Consider the following 20,196-nt stretch of genomic DNA (forward strand, 5'->3'; position numbering starts at 1 on the left):
GAAACCCGGGACAGTGGAGCACCAAACCAGCAGCCCCATGGAATCCTCCCCGTTCGCCGATCTGGTCCACGCCCTCGCCACGGCTCAGCAAAGCCAGCACCAGGCACTCGTCACGCTCCGAAAGGAGCAGGAGCAGCGCTTCGAAGCCCTGGTGCTGGCCCAGCAGGAAGATCGCGAGGCGTTCCGGTATCTCCTCGCGTCGGCGGGGTCCACCAGCGCTCCGGCCGCGGGCCCGTCTCCCCTCATTGTCACCAAGATGGGCCCGCAGGACGACCCCGAGGCGTTCATCACGTTGTTTGAACAGGTCGCCGAAGCCTCGGGGTGGCCGATGGAGCAGCGCGCGGCGCGCCTCCTCCCCCTGCTCACGGGAGAGGCACAGCTGGCCGCGCTACAGCTCCCCGCCGACCGCCGGCTGGCCTTCGCGGACCTCCGCCGGGCCGTCCTCCAGCGCGTGGGGCGCACACCGGAGCAACAGCGCCAGCGCTTCCGCGCGCTGCGACTGGAGGAAGTCGGCCGGCCGTTCGCGTTCGGCCAACAGCTCCGGGACGCCTGCTGGCGGTGGCTGAGGGCCAACGATCGCGACGCCGAGGGAATCGTCGACCAGGTGGTACTGGAACAGTTCATCGCCCGCTTACCAGCCGGAACCGCGGAGTGGGTCCAGTGCCACCGCCCGGCGTCGCTGGATCAGGCAGTCGAGCTGGCGGAGGATCATCTGGCGGCTGTCCCGGCGGCAGGACAGCAGATGGCATCTCTTCTCTCCTCTTCTCTCTCTCTCTCTCCCCCTCCTCCTGTGTCCTGTCCTCGCCCCATTCCCCCTCCGCGGAGGCGGGGGCCGGCACCCCCCCAGCCGGCCCGCCGCACCCGCGGTGCCCTCCCGTTTCTCCCTTCTGTGTCTGTCTCTCCCCCACCTCAGGTGAGTGAACCCCAGATCACCGGTGCAGAGGGAAAGCCCGGGCCGGTTTGCTGGCGCTGCGGGGAACCGGGCCACCTTCAACAGCAGTGCACGGCAATGGAAGTGGGCGCGGTGGTTCGGATCCCCGACGCGCCAGAGGCCGCCCTCGATCGGGCCGGAGCGTATCGCATACCGGTGAGTATCCAAGGGGCTACATATCAGGCGTTGGTGGATTCTGGTTGTAATCAGACCTCAATTCGCCAAAGCCTGGTTCAAAACGAGGCATTGGGGGGAGCACAAGGGGTGAAGGTGTTATGTGTGCACGGGGATGTTCACAGCTACCCTTTGGTGTCGGTCCACATTATTTTCAGAGGGGAAAAATTCATAGTAAAGGCGGCGGTTAATCCTCGCCTTACCCACTCTCTAATTTTGGGGACTGATTGGCCGGGATTTCGGGGTTTAATGACACGCCTAGTCGAGAGTGGGTCCTGCCATTTGACAGGGAGAGGTCCCGGGGTCGCTTTGGCGGGAGCAGCTGTCACAGAGCCGTCTACGTCATCTCCGCGTCAGAGTGAGGAGCCGCCGGCTCCTCCTCTCTCTATTGGGGAATCCCTCGCGGATTTCCCATTAGAGCAGTCGCGAGACGAGACTCTGCGGCATGCGTTTGACCAAGTGAGAGTAATCGATGGTCAAACGCTCCAGCCGAACGCCACCGCGTCCTTCCCCTACTTCATGATTATGAAGGATAGATTATACCGAGTGACGCAGGACACTCAAACGAAAGAGCGAGTCACGCAGCTTTTAATTCCGAAGAGCCGCCGGGAATTGGTATTCCAGGCGGCTCACTTTAATCCCATGGCTGGACACTTAGGGCAGGATAAAACACTAGCCCGAATAATGGCCCGTTTCTATTGGCCGGGGATTCGCGGCGATGTCCGTAGGTGGTGTACGGCATGCCGCGAATGCCAGTTAGTAAACCCAGCGGCCATTCCAAAAGCGCCTTTGCGCCCTCTACCGTTAATCGAGACCCCGTTTGAGAGAATTGGGATGGATCTCGTCGGGCCATTAGATCGGTCAGCACGAGGGTACCGCTTTATATTAGTTCTGGTGGACTATGCAACGCGATACCCGGAAGCAGTGCCTCTGCGCAATATCTCAGCACGCAGTATTGCAGAGGCACTCTTCCGCATCATCTCCCGAGTTGGAATCCCGAAAGAGATTCTGACTGATCAAGGCACTACGTTTATGTCACGAACACTGCGCGAACTGTATGGGTTATTGGGGATTAAGCCGATCCGCACCAGCGTGTATCACCCACAAACGGACGGTTTAGTGGAACGATTCAACCGCACCCTCAAAAATATTATTAAAAAATTCGTAAGTGAGGACGCACGTAACTGGGATAAGTGGCTCGAACCCTTGCTGTTCTCAGTGCGAGAGGTCCCCCAAGCCTCCACGGGGTTCTCCCCGTTTGAATTATTATATGGGCGTAAGCCGCGCGGCATCCTGGACGTGCTGCGGGAAAATTGGGAGGAGGGACCTTCACAAAGTAAGAACGAAATTCAGTACGTTATGGACCTGCGCGCAAAACTCCACACGCTCACCCACCTAACTCAGGAGAATTTGCGGCAGGCCCAGGAACGGCAAGCCCGCCTGTACAACAAGGGTACGCGCCTTAGAGAGTTCACTCCGGGAGATAAGGTACTCGTACTGTTGCCCACGTCGAGCTCCAAATTGATCGCCAAGTGGCAAGGACCCTTTGAGGTCACACGGCGAGTCGGGGACGTCGACTATGAGGTGAGGCGAACGGACAGGGGTGGGGCGCTACAGATTTACCACCTCAACCTGCTTAAACTCTGGAACGAGGAGGTCCCCGTGGCGTTGGTGTCGGTAGTTCCAGAGAAGGCGGAGCTGGGGCCGGAGGTTCAAAAAGGGACATTGGCATCACATACCTCTCCGGTCCCCTGTGGAGACCACCTCTCCCCGACCCAACTCACGGAGGTCGCCCAGTTGCAGACCGAGTTTTCGGATGTGTTCTCGCCCCTGCCCGGTCGCACTAACCTCATAGAGCACCACATAGAGACGCCCCCGGGGGTGGTAGTGCGTAGCCGCCCTTACAGGCTACCTGAACACAAAAAAAAGGTGGTTCGGGAAGAACTTCAGACCATGCTCGAAATGGGCATCGTCGAGGAGTCCTACAGTGACTGGAGCAGCCCGGTGGTCTTGGTACCCAAGGCCGACGGGTCGGTCCGGTTCTGTGGACTATAGAAAAGTCAACGCGGTGTCTAAATTCGACGCGTACCCAATGCCTCGTATTGATGAGTTGCTCGATCGACTCGGCACTGCTCGCTTTTATTCGACACTGGATTTAACGAAGGGATATTGGCAGATCCCCTTGACTCCACTATCCCGAGAAAAAACGGCCTTTTCCACACCGTTTGGTTTACACCAATTCGTCACCCTTCCGTTTGGGCTGTTTGGGGCCCCCGCAACGTTTCAGCGGCTGATGGACAGAGTCCTCCGCCCTCACGCCACATATGCGGCAGCATATTTAGATGACATAATCATCTATAGCAATGACTGGCAGCGGCACCTCGAACATCTGAGGGCTGTCCTTAGGTCGCTGAGGCGAGCGGGGCTCACAGCCAACCCAAAGAAGTGTGCGATTGGGCGGGTGGAAGTATGGTATCTGGGCTTCCACTTGGGCAACGGGCAGGTGCGTCCCCAAATTAATAAGACGGCAGCAATTGCGGCCTGCCCGAGGCCCAAGACCAAAAAGGGGGTGAGACAGTTCCTGGGGCTGGCTGGCTATTATCGCAGGTTTATACCTAATTATTCGGACGTCACCAGCCCGCTGACTGATCTCACTAAAAAGGGGGCACCAGATCCGGTCCAGTGGACGGAGCAGTGCCAGCGGGCTTTCTCAGAGGTAAAGGCTGCACTGTGTGGGGGGCCACTTCTACACTCCCCTGACTTTTCTCTCCCTTTTATGTTGCAGACCGATGCGTCGGACAGAGGGCTGGGGGCGGTTTTGTCCCAGGAGGTGGAGGGGGAGGACCGCCCTGTCCTGTATATCAGCAGGAAGCTGTCGGTGCGTGAGGGGCGCTACAGCACCATAGAGAAAGAGTGTCTGGCCATCAAGTGGGCGGTTCTTGCCCTCCGGTACTACCTGCTGGGGCGCCCTTTCACCCTCTGTTCGGACCACGCGCCCCTCCAGTGGCTCCACCGCATGAAAGATGCCAACGCGCGGATCACCCGTTGGTATCTGGCGCTCCAACCCTTTAATTTCAAGGTGGTCCACAGGCCGGGGGCGCAGATGGTCGTGGCGGACTTCCTCTCCCGTCAAGGGGGGGGGGGGGGGGGGAGTCGGCTGCAGGCCGGACGGCCGCCCGGCCTGAGTCGGGCGGTGGGGGTATGTGGCAGCGGGGGCGTGGTCAAGCGCCGGTCTGTGACAGGAGGGCGGAGTCAGGGAAGGTAAGTGGCAGAATCACGTCACCTGAGAGCAATTAACCTGTTTGTGTGTCTTCCCAGTGACTGCGCCCTATATCAGGAGGGAGAGCGAGAGCAGAAGGAGCTCAGCTCTGAACTAGACGCCGGTTGTGTGTCTGTGAATGTCATTGTTATACTGAAAAGTGTGGCAATAAAGCCATTTATAAAACCTGATCTCTGTCCTGCCGTCCTCTGTGCTCCACCCACACGTAGGGTCTCTTACAGTCATATTTATGCAGAAATATAGAAAATTCACAAACTTTCAAGCACCACTAAGTCCTGACCTTAATCCAAGGTGATATCTCTGGAAATATCTTATGTAATTTCAGTTTAGAATAATGTAATCTATGTAGAATTTTAAATTGCATTCAACAATGATGGGCATGAATGGAACGTGTAGATGTACTCCATACTCTCATCCTAAATATCTTTGGATATCGGGATATCTAATTCATTTTTCCCACTCTGCTTTATATAGTCCATAGTTGGCTGGCACAAGTCCTGCAATGTATCATATATTTGAGATATTTTATGGTCTGACTAAGGATTGTAGTTTTTATGATAGCTCAGATCCACATGTTTATGTTTCGAGATGTGTCCATATGTTTGAGTGATGATAAATTGTGATGGCGTTTGTAATTGGCGCAGGAGAAAAGGAAAATGCCTGGCGTGCCCAACGGGACGACTGTTCCTGCTGAGGTGGAAACACACGGAGAACACCATGGACCAGAACTTCAGAGAACTGGGAGGTGTGTGTGTGTGTGGATTTTATCGACAGGATAAATCCTCTGTAAGAGTTTGTCCTTTACTGATTTACATTAAATAAATGTCTGTGTTTGTTTGTCTCTGCAGGTTGTTTGGAGGTTTGATTCTGGACCTAAAACGAAAAGCGCCCTTTTACCTGAGTGATTTTAAAGATGGGCTGAGTTTGCAGTGTGTAGCATCGTTCCTCTTCCTCTACTGTGCCTGCATGTCTCCCGTCATTACCTTCGGAGGGCTGCTAGGGGAGGCGACAGAAGGACGCATCGTAAGAACACACACCCCCACACACATACACCCACACATACCTCAGTCTTGCACTGGAATTAAATTGTAACTACCACTCTCTCAGCTTGATTTACTTATTGAGGATCCATCTCTCGCTCTATTTTTTTTTTTCCTCTGGTAGAGTGCTATCGAGTCTTTGTTAGGAGCCTCGATGACGGGCGTGGCATACTCTCTGTTCGCTGGTCAACCGCTCACCATTCTCGGCAGCACTGGACCTGTTCTGGTGTTTGAGAAAATCCTTTTCAAGTTCTGCAAGTCAGTACAACTGAATTATAATCATTAATTAGACACTAATTACACAAATTTGCTGTGTGTATATATACAGAGAGAAAAATCATACATGAGAAAATGTCCTGTTTCTAAAAAACATTGTGTACTGCTCGAGAAAATCTGGTAACTTGTAACTGTATTAGTCAAGTACAATTATATACGAATTATACACAGTAAAGGTGTGTTTTACAGAACATTATTAACATGAGTACATATTTCATTTACAGCCCCACCTAGCAGTATTGGCACCCCTTAATTTTATTCACAACTTTTGTAATATCTCTAGAAATAAATGGAAATGGACACAATTTGCAATACCAAGATCTTTTAATTGAAGGTCCAAAGGAACTGAAAAGTTGTTTTCGTTCAAAATAGGCATTTTAATTTCTAAGACAACAAAAAACAGAAATACAGCAGGTGCAGGAATATTGGCACCCCTCCTTAGTATTTGGTTGCATACCCTTTGGCAGCGATGACAGCCTCCAAACATTTCCTGTAGCCATCAATGAGCTTCTTGCATTTGTCTTATGGTATTTTCTCCCACTCTTCCTTCGCTATGCGCTCTAGGTCTTGGATATTTGAAGGATTCCTTCTGCCAATGGCAGATTTCAACTCCCCCCAAAGATTCTCAATTGGATTGAGGTCAGGACTCATTGCTGGCCATTTCAAAACAGTCCATTTTTTCTTTTCTAACCATTTTTGTGTGCTTTTAGATGTGTGTTTGGGGTCTTTGTCCTGCTGGAGTACCCAAGATCTTCACCTCAAACCAAGCTTTCTTACACTGGGCAGGACATTTTGCTCCAAAATCTGTTGATAATCTTCAGATTTCATAATACCTATGACATGGGTAAGGCCTCCAGTCCCAGATGCAGCAAAGCAGCCCCACAGCATTATTGATCCTCCACCATGCTTGACTGTTGGTAGGGTGTTCTTTTCTTTGAATGCTTCATTGCAGCACCTGTAAACATACTGCCTGTGAGAATTCCCAAAAAGCTCTACTTTTGTCTCATCTGTCCACAGGACATTTTCCCAGAAGGATTGTGGCTTGTCCAGGTTCTCTTTCGCAAACTCCAGATGCTCCTTTTTGTGTCTTTTTTTCAATAATGGGGTCTTCCTTGGCCTCCGCCCATGTAGCCCTGCTGTGTTGAGTGTGCGCCTTATGGTGCTTCTTGAAACAGTTACCCCAGACTGTTCCAGGTGGGCCTGCAGGTCCGTAGATGTTAACTGAGGTGATTCTGCCACCAGTCGCACCAACCTTCGACGACTTCTATAATTGATTTTTCTCTTACCTCCACGCCCAGGGAGGTTCTTGACAGTTCCATGCTTCAAATATTTCTTAATAACATTACGCACTGTTGACACAGGGATACCAAGCTCTTTGGAGATGGCTTTATATCCTTTGGAGCGCTTGTGTTTGTCAACAACTGCATTTCTTGTTTCTTCAGACAGCTCTTTTGTCTTCACCATTGTGAAAAAGGGACTGAGTGAAACAGTTGGTTTTTCAGAACACAAATCTCATCATTCATTGGCCATTTCATGTCACATGGGCACAGACAGGTCTTCACAGGTGATTTCCATTTGTAATTTACCATAGGTGAGTCAAATTAGGTTTAGTTAGGTTAGGTTTTAGGACTAACAGCAAAGGGTGCCAATACTAGTGATACAGCAAGAGTTACCTTTTTCATTTTTTTTCACTCTAATTGTTTATTTTTTTTTATTTTGTTGATACTTTGCTCTTTTATATTAACCACGAGCTATCTGTAGAAAAATTCTGCATCACTACATCACTTTTGTTCAGGAGATGCTTAACTTTAAGTACAAAAACTTCAAGGGTGCCAATACTACTAGGCAGCACTGTATATCATTACACTGTTCTATATTATACCATAACGTTTTGTTTACAGAAAAGTCACAAAAATGTATAAAGAAATCTTTCAGTTGCTGTTATATAAAATATACAAATGATATCGGTGGGTTACAGCAAAGGAAGTTGAACAAAGTACTAACTGTAGAGGTATCTATATTTGTGGCGTGGTGTTTTTTATTGTTAAAATTTTGATAAAGATTTTTATTGTCTTTAAATGTTCATCAGTTAAAAGTTGGATTTCTTTTATATATTCACTGTGAGATTAATCTAATTAAAGACAAAGGCATTTTTCATAACTTTGTCTTTACCCATCTTTACCAAGAGTGCCATAATGAGTCATAATATAAAATGTAAAGAATTTGATTAAAATGAGATTTTTAGATTAAATCGGAGTAGATGATCAGTGGATAGGTGGCTGGATAATAGATTGGTGAATGAGTGGGTAGATGGATGGACAAGTGGGTGGATGGATTTTGGGTGGTTGGAAGGATTGATGGATGGAGAGGTAATTGGATGGGTGGATAGGTGGTTGGACTGATGGATGGATAGATGGAATGGGTGGATAGATGAATAGGTAAGTGGATGGAATGGCTGGCTGGATGGATGAGCAAGTGGATGAACTGATGGATGGAATAGCTGGATGGATGAATGGATGTGGAAGTGGATGAACTGATGGATGGATGGGTGGATGGAATGGCTGGATGAATGAGGAATTGGATGAATTGATGGATGGATAGGTAAGTGGATGGAATGACTGACTGGATGGACAGGTGGTTGGATGGAATGAGTGGATGGATAGATGGATAGATAAGTAAGTGAACTGATGGATGGATGGATGGATGGATGGATGGATAGATAGGTGGATGGAATGGCTGGCTGGATGGTTGCTGGATGGATGGAGGGATGGATGAAAAGGTGAGTGGATGGAATGGGTGGCTGGATGGATGGACAAGAAGTGGATGGATGGATAAAAATGTGTGTGGACAGACAGATAGATGGAATGGATGGATGGCTGTTTGGATGATGGATAGTTCAGTGGATAGATGAGTGGATGGATATATTTACGATATAGAAGAAACATAACGAATAAATTAATGCTAAGCTCAACTTTGACATTAGTTTTTCCTGAAATAATGAAATGAGTGGCTTTGCTCTCTCTCTCTGTCTGTCTGTTTGTAGAGATTATGATCTGTCGTACCTGTCTCTGCGCACCTGTATCGGCCTGTGGACGGCCTTCCTGTGTTTTATCCTGGTTGCGACGGATGCTAGCTCTCTGGTCTGCTACATCACACGCTTCACAGAAGAAGCCTTCGCTGCCCTCATCTGCCTCATCTTCATCTACGAGGCTTTAGAGAAACTTATACATCTGGGAGAACTCTATCCTGTCAACTCACACAATGACCTGGATAAACTCACACTGGCCTAGTGAGCATGCACGCACATGCGCGCACACTTTACTGTATCAGCTTCCCCAGCTGCTAATTATGAAGTGCTAGCTAGCTAAATCATGAGCTTCGGTTGTGAGCTAGCTCAGATGATCTCACACGAATGACTTCTCCTACAACACACTTGCCATGCTAACGATTTAGCTAGCTAGCATATCCAGTATCTGTTTCATCCTTCATATACATGTATAGATAGCATTGTCAGCTAGCTAAACTTTGATGGGTTGCAAGAGTAAAATCTTGTGTTGCAACTTGTGAACTCTGAGCTAATGTAAGAATTTAACTTCTAAAGTATAAACGACCACAAGACTTGACTTTTCACTTGGGAAAATATATTTCAACATAATATCTAGGCGTATATGTGGGAAGTTTAAAATTCGCAAACGCCTGCAAATGTTATTTTTGTTCACGAACACCTCATGATGATAAACGTGTCACACACTGCTGTATCTGTACACTGTCTTGTGTTGTGTATTCTCAGCTGTAAATGTGCAGTGCCTGACAACCCCAGTAATAAAACTCTGAAGCTGTGGAGCGAAAGGAACATCACAGCATCTGAAGTGCCGTGGAGCAACCTCACTGTGAAGGTAAAGCTACTTCCAACACTCAGAGTACACACAGTGTAGGCAACGTCAGCATGTGCACAATTAATGTCCCTTTGACATCATGTACAGTTATAGTAATTGAGCAAGGTTTTTTTTAATCACTGACATTGCATGGTCAATAATATTCTCTTTTTATCGCAAGTTCAAATTAGTGAGTGTGTTTATAGTCAAAGGCTGAAAGGAACAAATGATCCAAATACAAAAAGATGTGCTGACTTTTTTTTCCAATAACCAAACACGCTGTACAATAAACTCAATTTGTTGCTGAAAAAGCAGTTTACTTTCAGTGAAGTTTAATTTCACGTCAAGTTCATCTGCATGAACTACAAAACAAATTCAAAAACTTCCTGAAAATACAAAACAGAAATTACCCAGTAATTATTCATTAAGCCTAGGTCACAACCGGCCGTACGTGCTCCTACGGCCGGTCTACGTGCAAAAAACGCAAGAAACGCACGGAGGGCGCGCGTATGACGTGCTGATTTTCGAGCCGTAGACCGGTCGCAGAGGTCCTTTGTCATGTCAAACAAACTCTACGGGTGCTTACGTTTTTTTCAGGTTGCAAGACAAACTTACGGCCAGCGTGCGTCTTTCTCCACGAACAAAAAAAACGCAGCGATTTAGGGAAACGCCAAAAATCGCACGGCCAAAAAATCGTACGTCTGGTTGTGACCTAGGCTTTAGTGATTACCGGAGATATTCATTCATATCACAGTGCTGCTGAATACTGGATTCTGATTGGTCAGAAAATCGTTGAATAATTTTCTGTAACAGCAGCTTGGACAGGGTGGCACGGTGGTGTAGTGGTTAGCGCTGTCGCCTCACAGCAAGAAGGTCCGGGTTCGAGCCCCGTGGCCGGCGAGGGCCTTTCTGTGCGGAGTTTGCATGTTCTCCCCGTGTCCGCGTGGGTTTCCTCCGGGTGCTCCGGTTTCCCCCACAGTCCAAAGACATGCAGGTTAGGTTAACTGGTGACTCTAAATTGACCGTAGGTGTGAATGTGAGTGTGAATGGTTGTCTGTGTCTATGTGTCAGCCCTGTGATGACCTGGCGACTTGTCCAGGGTGTACCCCGCCTTTCGCCCGTAGTCAGCTGGGATAGGCTCCAGCTTGCCTGCGACCCTGTAGAACAGGATAAGAGATGAGATGCAGGTGATTATAGAAAATTGCGTGCGCTGATTAGTTGAGAAATTCGGACTATTTCTCGATAATCACCTCGAGCGACTCGGCAAAATGGCGGCCGATCGCTTCGTCACCGTAAGTGAGGAAGAATCACAAATGATGAAGGAAAATGCTGTTCCTAAAAGCACTAAAGATGCTACGACGTTTGGTCTAAAACTATTCAAAGGGAAGGTGGAGTTGTGGTTTATTTTATCAATTTCAAAACAAAGTATTTTATGTGACTCGGCGTAGATAAGTGACAAGTCTGCGCCGCACCGTTATTACAGTACATTTGTATGCCGCTTTTGAAGTTTGAAATTAATAATTTTTGATACAATTTTTTTTATTTTAAATAATAACCTGTGTATTTATACTAAAACAATTATTCACTGAAGGTGAAGTGAATATCGGTGAATAATAACTGAGACGAATAATTGATAGATAATACTATATTTCTGACATGGGAAAGTTTTCAGGATTGACGAATTTACGACGATTTTGTGGTTTTTCTCTAACAAGACAAGCTGCTTTTTTTCTCTTATTAACTTCAAACGAGAGAAAAAACATGAGAGGCTGGTGAGGGAACGACTGTTTAGAGCTGATATTACGCTATAAACATTATAAGAGGAACTAATTTGTTTTGCAGACGTTCTTCAACATTACATGGAACTACAAATGGATAAAAAGTATGATGTTGTCATTCTTTAACAAACACAAAAATTAACCATTGACAAACTGCTGTAGTACACCGCCCGGACAAAAAAAAAAAAAAAAAGTCACCATTTGGACTGAAATAAGCAAATACAGTACATAAGAGCCTTTGATTGGATAATTAGTGCAGTGATTAATATGTTCTAGCTGGCAACAATTCTTTTAACCTGAACTGATGCAGTGAGTAGCTTCTCATTTCTTACACAAACATATCCGAAGCTGTATCCTGTGCTCATGGAAAAGATGTTACTGTGTTTGAGAAGGTCAAATTATTGTCCTGCATCAAGCAAAGAAAACAACTAAGGAGATTTGAGCTGAAATGACTGGAATTGGGTTAAGATCTGTCCAGTGCATTATTAACACCTGGAAGGATCGTGATGAACCATCAGCTTCACGGAAGAAATGTGGTTGGAAAAAGATCCTGACTGACCATGATCAGAGATCACTTACAGTGGTGCTTGAAAGTTTGTGAACCCTTTAGAATTTACTAGATTTCTGCATAAATGTGACCTAAAACATCATCAGATTTTCACACAAGTCCTAAAAGTAGATAAAGAGAACCCAGTTAAACAAATCAGACAAAAATATTATACTTGGTCATTTATTTATTGAGGAAAATGATCCAATATTACATATCTGTGAGTGGCAAAAGTATGTGAACCTCTAGGATTAGCAGTTAATTTGAAGGTGAAATTAGAGTCAGGTGTTTTCAAATCAATGGGATGACAATCAGGTGTGAGTGGGCACCCTGTTTTATTTAAAGAACAGGGATCTATCAAAGTCTGATCTACACAACACATGTTTGTGGAAGTGTATCATAGCACGAACAAAGGAGATTTCTGAGGACCTCAGAAAAGGTGTTGTTGATGCTCATCAGGCTGGAAAAGGTTACAAAACCATCTCTAAAGAGTTTGGACTCCACCAATCCACAGTCAGACAGATTGTGTACAAATGGAGGAAATTCAAGACCATTGTTACCCTCCCCAGGAGTGGTCGACCAACAAAGATCACTCCAAGAGCAAGGTGTGTAATAGTCGGTGAGGTCAAAAAGGACCCCAGGGTAACTTCTAAGCAACCGAAGGCCTCTCTCACATTAGCTAATGTTAATGTTCATGAGTCCACCATCTGGAGAACACTGAACAACAATGGTGTGCATGGCAGGGTTGCAAGGAGAAAGCCACTGCTCTCCAAAAAGAACATTGCTGCTCATCTGCAGTTTGCTAAAGATCATGTAGACAAACCAGAAGGCTATTGGAAAAATGTTTTGTGGACAGATGAGACCAAAATAGAACTTTCTGGTTTAAATGAGAAGCGTTATGTTTGGAGAAAGGAAAACACTGCATTCCAGCATAAGAACCTTATCCCATCTGTGAAACATGGCGGTGGTAGTATCATGGTTTGGGCCTGTTTTGCTGCATCTGGGCCAGGACGGCTTGCCATCATTGATGGAACAATGAATTCTGAATTATACCAGCAAATTCTAAAGGAAAATGTCAGGACATCTGTCCATGAACTGAATCTCAAGAGAAGGTGGGTCATGCAGCAAGACAACGACCCTAAGCACACAAGTCGTTCTAACAAAGAATGGTTAAAGAAGAATAAAGTTAATGTTTTGGAATGGCCAAGTCAAAGTCCTGACCTTAATCCAATCGAAATGTTGTGGAGGGACCTGAAGCAAGCAGTTAATCTAAGGAAACTTACTAACATCCCAGAGTTGAAGCTGTTCTTTTACGGAGGAATGGGCTAAAATTCCTCCAAGCTGGTGTGCAGGACTGATCAACAGTTACTGGAAACATTTAGTTGCAGTTATTGCTGCACAAGGGGGTCACACCAGATACTGAAAGCAAAGGTTCACATACTTTTGCCAGTCATAGATATGTAATATTGGATCATTTTCCTCAATCAATAAATGACCAGGTATAATATTTTTGTCTCATTTGTTTAACTGGGTTCTCTTTATCAACTTTTAGGACTTGTGTGAAAATCTGATGATGTTTTAGGTCACATTTATGCAGAAATACAGAAAATTCTAAAGGGTTCACAAACTTTCAAGCACCACTGTAAATGCTTGGTGAAGTCAAATCATAAAACAAAAAACCTGACATTAGAACTCACGGCTATGTTTAATATTGAAATTAAGAGCATTTCCACACTCACAATGTGATGAGATCTCACAGGATTGAGACTAAACAGCTGTGTGTCCATAAGAAAGCCACTTGTTAGTAAAATTAATCAGGAGAAAAGGCTTCAATTCGCTAGGGAGCATAAAGATTGGACTCTGGAGCAATAGGAAAAGGTCATGTGGTCTGATGAGTCCAGATTGACCCTGTTCCTGAGAGATGGGTGTGTTAGGGGAGCTCATGAAGCGATGCACCCATCATAGATAGTGGCCACTGAGCAAACCTCTGGATGCAGTGTGATGATCTGGGGTTGCTTCAGTGGGTCAGATCGAGGCTCAGCAGCATTATGGGGCAATAAAATGAAGTCAGCTGACGACTTGAATGTACTGATCAGATCAGACAAAACTTTATTTATCCCCGAAGGGCAATTAGAAGGGCGAAGAGCGGTACATTAAAAAAAAAAAGAGCAAGAAAATAAAATCACAAAAAGAATAAAATCACAAAAATGAGTGGGGGAAAAAAAACATCGTATTATGTACAATGTACAATGGCAGGCCTGTTGCCAGTAACAAAGTTTAAAAAAAAAAAAGGCAGCAGATAAAATATGGCAAATAAATAAAATGAAGCGTGGATAAAATTAAAATGACAATATGATTAGAGTGACATTGTAGTTAAAGTGACAAGGTGATATTGTAATATTGCACATCAGGACATGTGATATTGCACTAGAGTATTGTACAGAAGATATACAACCCCGATTCCAAAAAAGTTGGGACAAAGTACAAATTGTAAATAAAAACGGAATGCAATGATGTGGAAGTTTCAAAATTCCATATTTTATTCAGAATAGAACATAGATGACATATCAAATGTTTAAACTGAGAAAATGTATCATTTAAAGAGAAAAATGAGGTGATTTTAAATTTCATGACAACAACACATCTCAAAAAAGTTGGGACAAGGCCATGTTTCCCACTGTGAGACATCCCCTTTTCTCTTTACAACAGTCTGTAAACGTCTGGGGACTGAGGAGACAAGTTGCTCAAGTTTAGGGATAGGAATGTTAACCCGTTCTTGTCTAATGTAGGATTCTAGTTGCTCAACTGTCTTAGGGCTTTTTTGTCGTATCTTCCGTTTTATGATGCGCCAAATGTTTTCTATGGGTGAAAGATCTGGACTGCAGGCTGGCCAGTTCAGTACCCGGACCCTTCTTCTACGCAGCCATGATGCTGTAATTGATGCAGTATGTGGTTTGGCATTGTCATGTTGGAAAATGCAAGGTCTTCCCTGAAAGAGACGTCGTCTGGATGGGAGCATATGTTGCTCTAGAACCTGGATATACCTTTCAGCACTGATGGTGTCTTTCCAGATGTGTAAGCTGCCCATGCCACACGCACTAATGCAACCCCATACCATCAGAGATGCAGGCTTCTGAACTGAGCGCTGATAACAGCGCTCAGCGTCCTTCTCCTCTTTAGTTCGAATGACACAGCGTCCCTGATTTCCATAAAGAACTTCAAATTTTGATTCGTCTGACCACAAAACAGTTTTCCACTTTGCCACAGTCCATTTTAAATGAGCCTTGGCCCAGAGAAGACGTCTGCGCTTCTGGATCATGTTTAGATACGGCGTCTTCTTTGAACTATAGAGTTTTAGCTGGCAACGGCGGATGGCACGGTGAATTGTGTTCACAGATAATGTTCTCTGGAAATATTCCTGAGCCCATTTTGTGATTTCCAATACAGAAGCATGCCTGTATGTGATGCAGTGCCGTCTAAGGGCCCGAAGATCACGGGCACCCAGTATGGTTTTCCGGCCTTGACCCTTACGCACAGAGATTCTTCCAGATTCTCTGAATCTTTTGATGATATTATGCACTGTAGATGATGATATGTTCAAACTCTTTGCAATTTTACACTGTCGAACTCCTTTCTGATATTGCTCCACTATTTGTCGGCGCAGAATTAGGGGGATTGGTGATCCTCTTCCCATCTTTACTTTTGAGAGCCGCTGCCACTCCAAGATGCTCTTTTTATACCCAGTCATGTTAATGACCTATTGCCAAATGACCTAATGAGTTGCAGTTTGGTCCTCCAGCTGTTCCTTTTTTGTACCTTTAACTTTTCCAGCCTCTTATTGCCCCTGTTCCAACTTTTTTGAGATGTGTTGCTGTCCTGAAATTACAAATGAGCCAATATTTGGCATGAAATTTCAAAATGTCTCACTTAAGACATTTGATATGTTGTCTATGTTCTATTGTGAATACATTATCAGTTTTTGAGATTTGTAAATTATTGCATTCCGTTTTTATTTACAATTTGTACTTTGTCCCAACTTTTTTGGAATCGGGGTTGCAAGTTATTGTAACTGTCTTAGACTTCTTAGAGTTCAGGAGGAGAATAACACTTGGAACAAAGGTTGCTCTCCTCCTCTGGGTCTTACAGGCCAGACAGCGGAACCTGCGACCAGATGGCAGCTGCTCAAACGCCGGGAACAAAGCATGAGTCGAGTCCTTAAGAATTCGACAAGCCAGGCCGCTAGTCTGCTGCTCGTACACAGTATTCAGGTGGCAAGCAGGAAATCCAATAATCTTAGAACACACCTTGACAATATTATGCAGGCAGTTCCTATCCTGTACAGTAATGGAGTAATACCAACAGCATATAGAAAAAGCTAAAACACTTTCAATGAATGCATAATAGAATGTCAACAAGATGTTCTGACTGATAGAAAAAGAGAATGACCAGATTATCATCACATCAATGGATTTTTTTTTTCTTTCTTGATGGTACGGGAATAAAATTAGGGCTCAGGTTGTGAAAAAGTGGTTCAGGAAACATCTCATCTCATTATCTCCAGCCGCTTTATCCTTCTACAGGGTCGCAGGCAAGCTGGAGCCTATCCCAGCTGACTACGGGTGAAAGGCGGGGTACACCCTGGACAAGTCGCCAGGTCATCACAGGGCTGACACATAGACACAGACAACCATTCACACTCACATTCACACCTACGCTCAATTTAGAGTCACCAGTTAACCTAACCTGCATGTCTTTGGACTCTGGGGGAAACCGGAGCACCCGGAGGAAACCCACGCGGACACGGGGAGAACATGCAAACTCCACACAGAAAGGCCCTCGCTGGCCATGGGGCTCGAACCCGGACCTTCTTGCTGTGAGGCGACGGCGCTAACCACTACTCCGCCCATTCAGGAAACATGAGAAATAATTTTCACACACCACAGAGTCCTGACCTTAACTCCACTGAGAATCTTTGGGATGTGCTGGAGAAGACTTTACACAGTAGTTCGACTCTTCCGTCGTCAGCACAAGAGCTCGGTGAAAAATTAACACAACTGTGGACTGAAATAAATGTTGAGACATTGCATAAGTTTATCGAAACAATGCCACGGTGAATGCATGCTGTAATCAAAGTTAAAGGTGGAGCGATCAAATATTAGTGCGTGCAACTTCTTTTTTTTTTTTTTTGGGCAGGGCAGTTAATAAGCCAAATAAAACACTTTGGGATCAACTTTTCCACACCACCCTGTTACTGATTATTTTCCTATAATACGACACTGAGTGTGTTATACTTTACTTGTTCTGATCGCCCACTGTTATCAGTGTGAGAAAAGAACTGTCTCATCTTCGTCCCAATTTCTTCATCTGCTAAAGTGCGTGTCTGTGTGTAGGAGTGTTTAGATCTGAACGGCCAGTTTGTCGGGACAGCTTGTGGTCATCACGGCCCCTACACTCCCGATGTTCTCTTCTGGTCGTCTATTTTGTTTTTCTCCACCTTCTTCCTGTCCACCTTCCTCAAGCAGTTCAAGACCAGCAGATATTTTCCGACACGGGTAAAACCTGCTTTCATTTTAACTTGATACACACATACACGTGTGTGCAAAAATATCATTGGGGTCATGTACTTTTCTTTTCAAAGGTGCGGTCTATGATCAGTGATTTTGCCGTCTTCCTGACGATTGTTCTCATGGTGCTGATTGACTTCGCCATCGGAGTTCCATCTCAGAAGCTACAAGTGCCAAGCAAATTCAAGGTAAAGAAAAAAACGGGACCAGAACTTCTAGATCAATTTCTACTAATCTGAAAGATGACTGTATTAACAGCAGACAAAAAGGGAACCTGCAGGGCATTAAAGCTAGACTGCCTTTCAGATTTTTCAAGTGTAGGTCATAAAAAAATTTTCCCCGACATCCAATTATTTTAGTGGGCCTGTTAAGCATAACAATTGTGCACAAAATGAAAAAAGCATGAAACTTTCAGGGTTTGTTCTTGAAGGCATAAGCTTTAATTTGAGACGTGGAGGCATTCTCAGTTTGACCTCTGGGGTCAGCTAGAGGTCATTGACCTCCATGATATCACATTTCTATGCATGAAATTAGAAAAGGCTGTATCTTAACATATAAATGTGATGTAAATGTAAAATAAATGTGTTTTTCCATGTGCCTGGACATGAAAAAATCACATATAATACTGATATTCCTCTTAGGTGTAACTTCAGGGGTCAGGTAGAGGTCATTGACCTTTGAAATTTGAAGTTTCTATGCATGAAATTCTAGACGGGTGTATCTTAGGATCTAAATGTGATAGAAATGTGAAGTTAATGTGTATTTCCTTGTTTCTGACCATGAGAAACCCATTTTTGATACTGATATTACTCTTACAGGTCATCTCTGGGGTCAGCTAGAGGTCACTGACCTCCAGCATAATGCATTTCTATGCATAAAATTAGAAACAGGTGTACCTCAGGTTCTAAATGTGATAGAAATGTAAACTAAATTTGTATTTCTATGATTCTGTACATGAGAAACCCATTTTTGATACTGATATCATTCTGAGAGGTCAACATCATGGAGAACAGGCAAGGTTGGGAAACATCCCACATTTTGATAAATCTATATAAAAATCTCATGTGTTTTGGATTGTAAGAAACAATTCCATATGAATATGAACATGACAGAAATATACTTCAACTTGTCAGAAATTATAAACTTTAACTAATCAAAAACTTGAACTACAATCAAAACTCTAAATGCAGTGTAAACAGTTGAACAGGTTCCATAAAGAACATTTTAAAATCACTTATAGTATCTACATTTATTCTAAGGGCCTTGACCTTTGGGGATTACAATGTTGGCCTACAAATTGTAACTACAGAACACTGATTTAGTCGCTGCAGTCACCAGAGCATGTGCACAGTGCTGTGCACTTTAAGGCTGCCTTTTTACATCTACAGTGCCCAGTACAACCCTTTTTGCAACCACAGTGTACAAGTTCATAGCAAGCCTGTGAAGCTTCAGGGAGTGTTGTCCAAAGTGGCTGCCATCCAGCATCGGTGTCAATCCATCCCCAGTCTGATGGACTGGGCAAACATGGTTGAGAAACCAAAGCAAGGTTCCATATATTAGCCTGGTACATTGCTCTTTTTATGTGTTGCCTCAAAGCATCTTGTGTAGGGGGGATGTTTTCCAGTGATCTTGCCCCACTCTGAACCGCGGGAAAATAATGGGCTACACACAAAACATGAACATGAAAATTCCGTTGAATCTCTACCTCTGCTAGACTGACATAGTTATTCCGGTGAATTTAGAATTGCCCTATCAATGTCCAACATTAAAATGACTGAAAATTAAACTACAATATACTGTATTCTTCAACTCTAGTGCAAATGAGAGCAAATGCTCCAAAACATTACTCACTTTGAAATTATCAATGGAAATGGGGCAACTGTGTTCAGCTTCTGACATAGTTTGTGACCACTGGAGATGTTTTACTTATCAGAAATGAGTTGTGTCATGTCCAGAAACATGGAATCATATATTTACTTTACATTTACAGTATTTCACATTTTAATCCAAAGATAGATTGTTTCTAATTTCATGCTTAGAAATGCATTATCGTGGAGGTCAGTGACCTCTAGCTGACCTCAAAGGTGACTTATAAAAATGATATCAGTATTAGAAATTAGTTTATCATGGCCAGAAACATGGAAATACACATTTAGTTTACATTTCTATCACATTTAGAACCTAAGATACACCCGTTTCTAATTTCGTCCATAGATATGCATTATGCTGGAGGTCAGTGACCTCTAGCTGACCCCAGAGATGACCTGTAAGAGTAATACCAGTATTAAAAATGGGTTTCTCATGGTCAGAAACAAGGAAATACACATTAACTTCACATTTCTATCACATTTAGATCCTAAGATACACCCGTCTAGAATGTCATGCATAGAAACTTCAAATTTCAAAGGTCAATGACCTCTACCTGACCCCTGAAGTTACCCCTAAGAGGAATATCAGTATTATATATGATTTTTTCATGCCCAGTAACATGGAAAAACACATGTTTATTGTTAAAAGTGCTATACAAATAAACTTGGCTTGACCCAATTCAAGATACTACGTCATGTATCATGTGGTGGGCTTTCCCCGTTCGCGCAAGGCATTGTGGGATACAAATTTGAAACAGGAGAGAAAAATGGAGGACGTGAGTGTGCGAATGAAACGTGAAAGACCGACTACGGTAACGGAAAGAAAGCAAGGAAAAAAGACGTTATGTTCTATACGAAGGAAA

The 20,196-nt window shown here is 44.6% G+C and overlaps 1 protein-coding gene across 1 annotated transcript in view; it reads left to right on the forward strand.

Moving 5' to 3' along the window:
- slc4a8 (solute carrier family 4 member 8) overlaps window positions 1-20,196 on the forward strand; it is a 111,820-nt gene that overhangs the window by 77,256 nt on the left and 14,368 nt on the right. The window contains exons 11-17 of the mRNA XM_060920120.1: window positions 5,030-5,130; window positions 5,234-5,408; window positions 5,550-5,683; window positions 8,745-8,990; window positions 9,492-9,597; window positions 17,292-17,453; window positions 17,540-17,653. Coding sequence (XP_060776103.1) covers window positions 5,030-5,130; window positions 5,234-5,408; window positions 5,550-5,683; window positions 8,745-8,990; window positions 9,492-9,597; window positions 17,292-17,453; window positions 17,540-17,653 — 1,038 coding nt within the window. The remainder of the gene's footprint in view (window positions 1-5,029; window positions 5,131-5,233; window positions 5,409-5,549; window positions 5,684-8,744; window positions 8,991-9,491; window positions 9,598-17,291; window positions 17,454-17,539; window positions 17,654-20,196) is intronic.

Source organism: Neoarius graeffei, chromosome 4 (assembly GCF_027579695.1).
Source record: "Neoarius graeffei isolate fNeoGra1 chromosome 4, fNeoGra1.pri, whole genome shotgun sequence".
Classification (NCBI taxonomy): domain Eukaryota; kingdom Metazoa; phylum Chordata; class Actinopteri; order Siluriformes; family Ariidae; genus Neoarius; species Neoarius graeffei.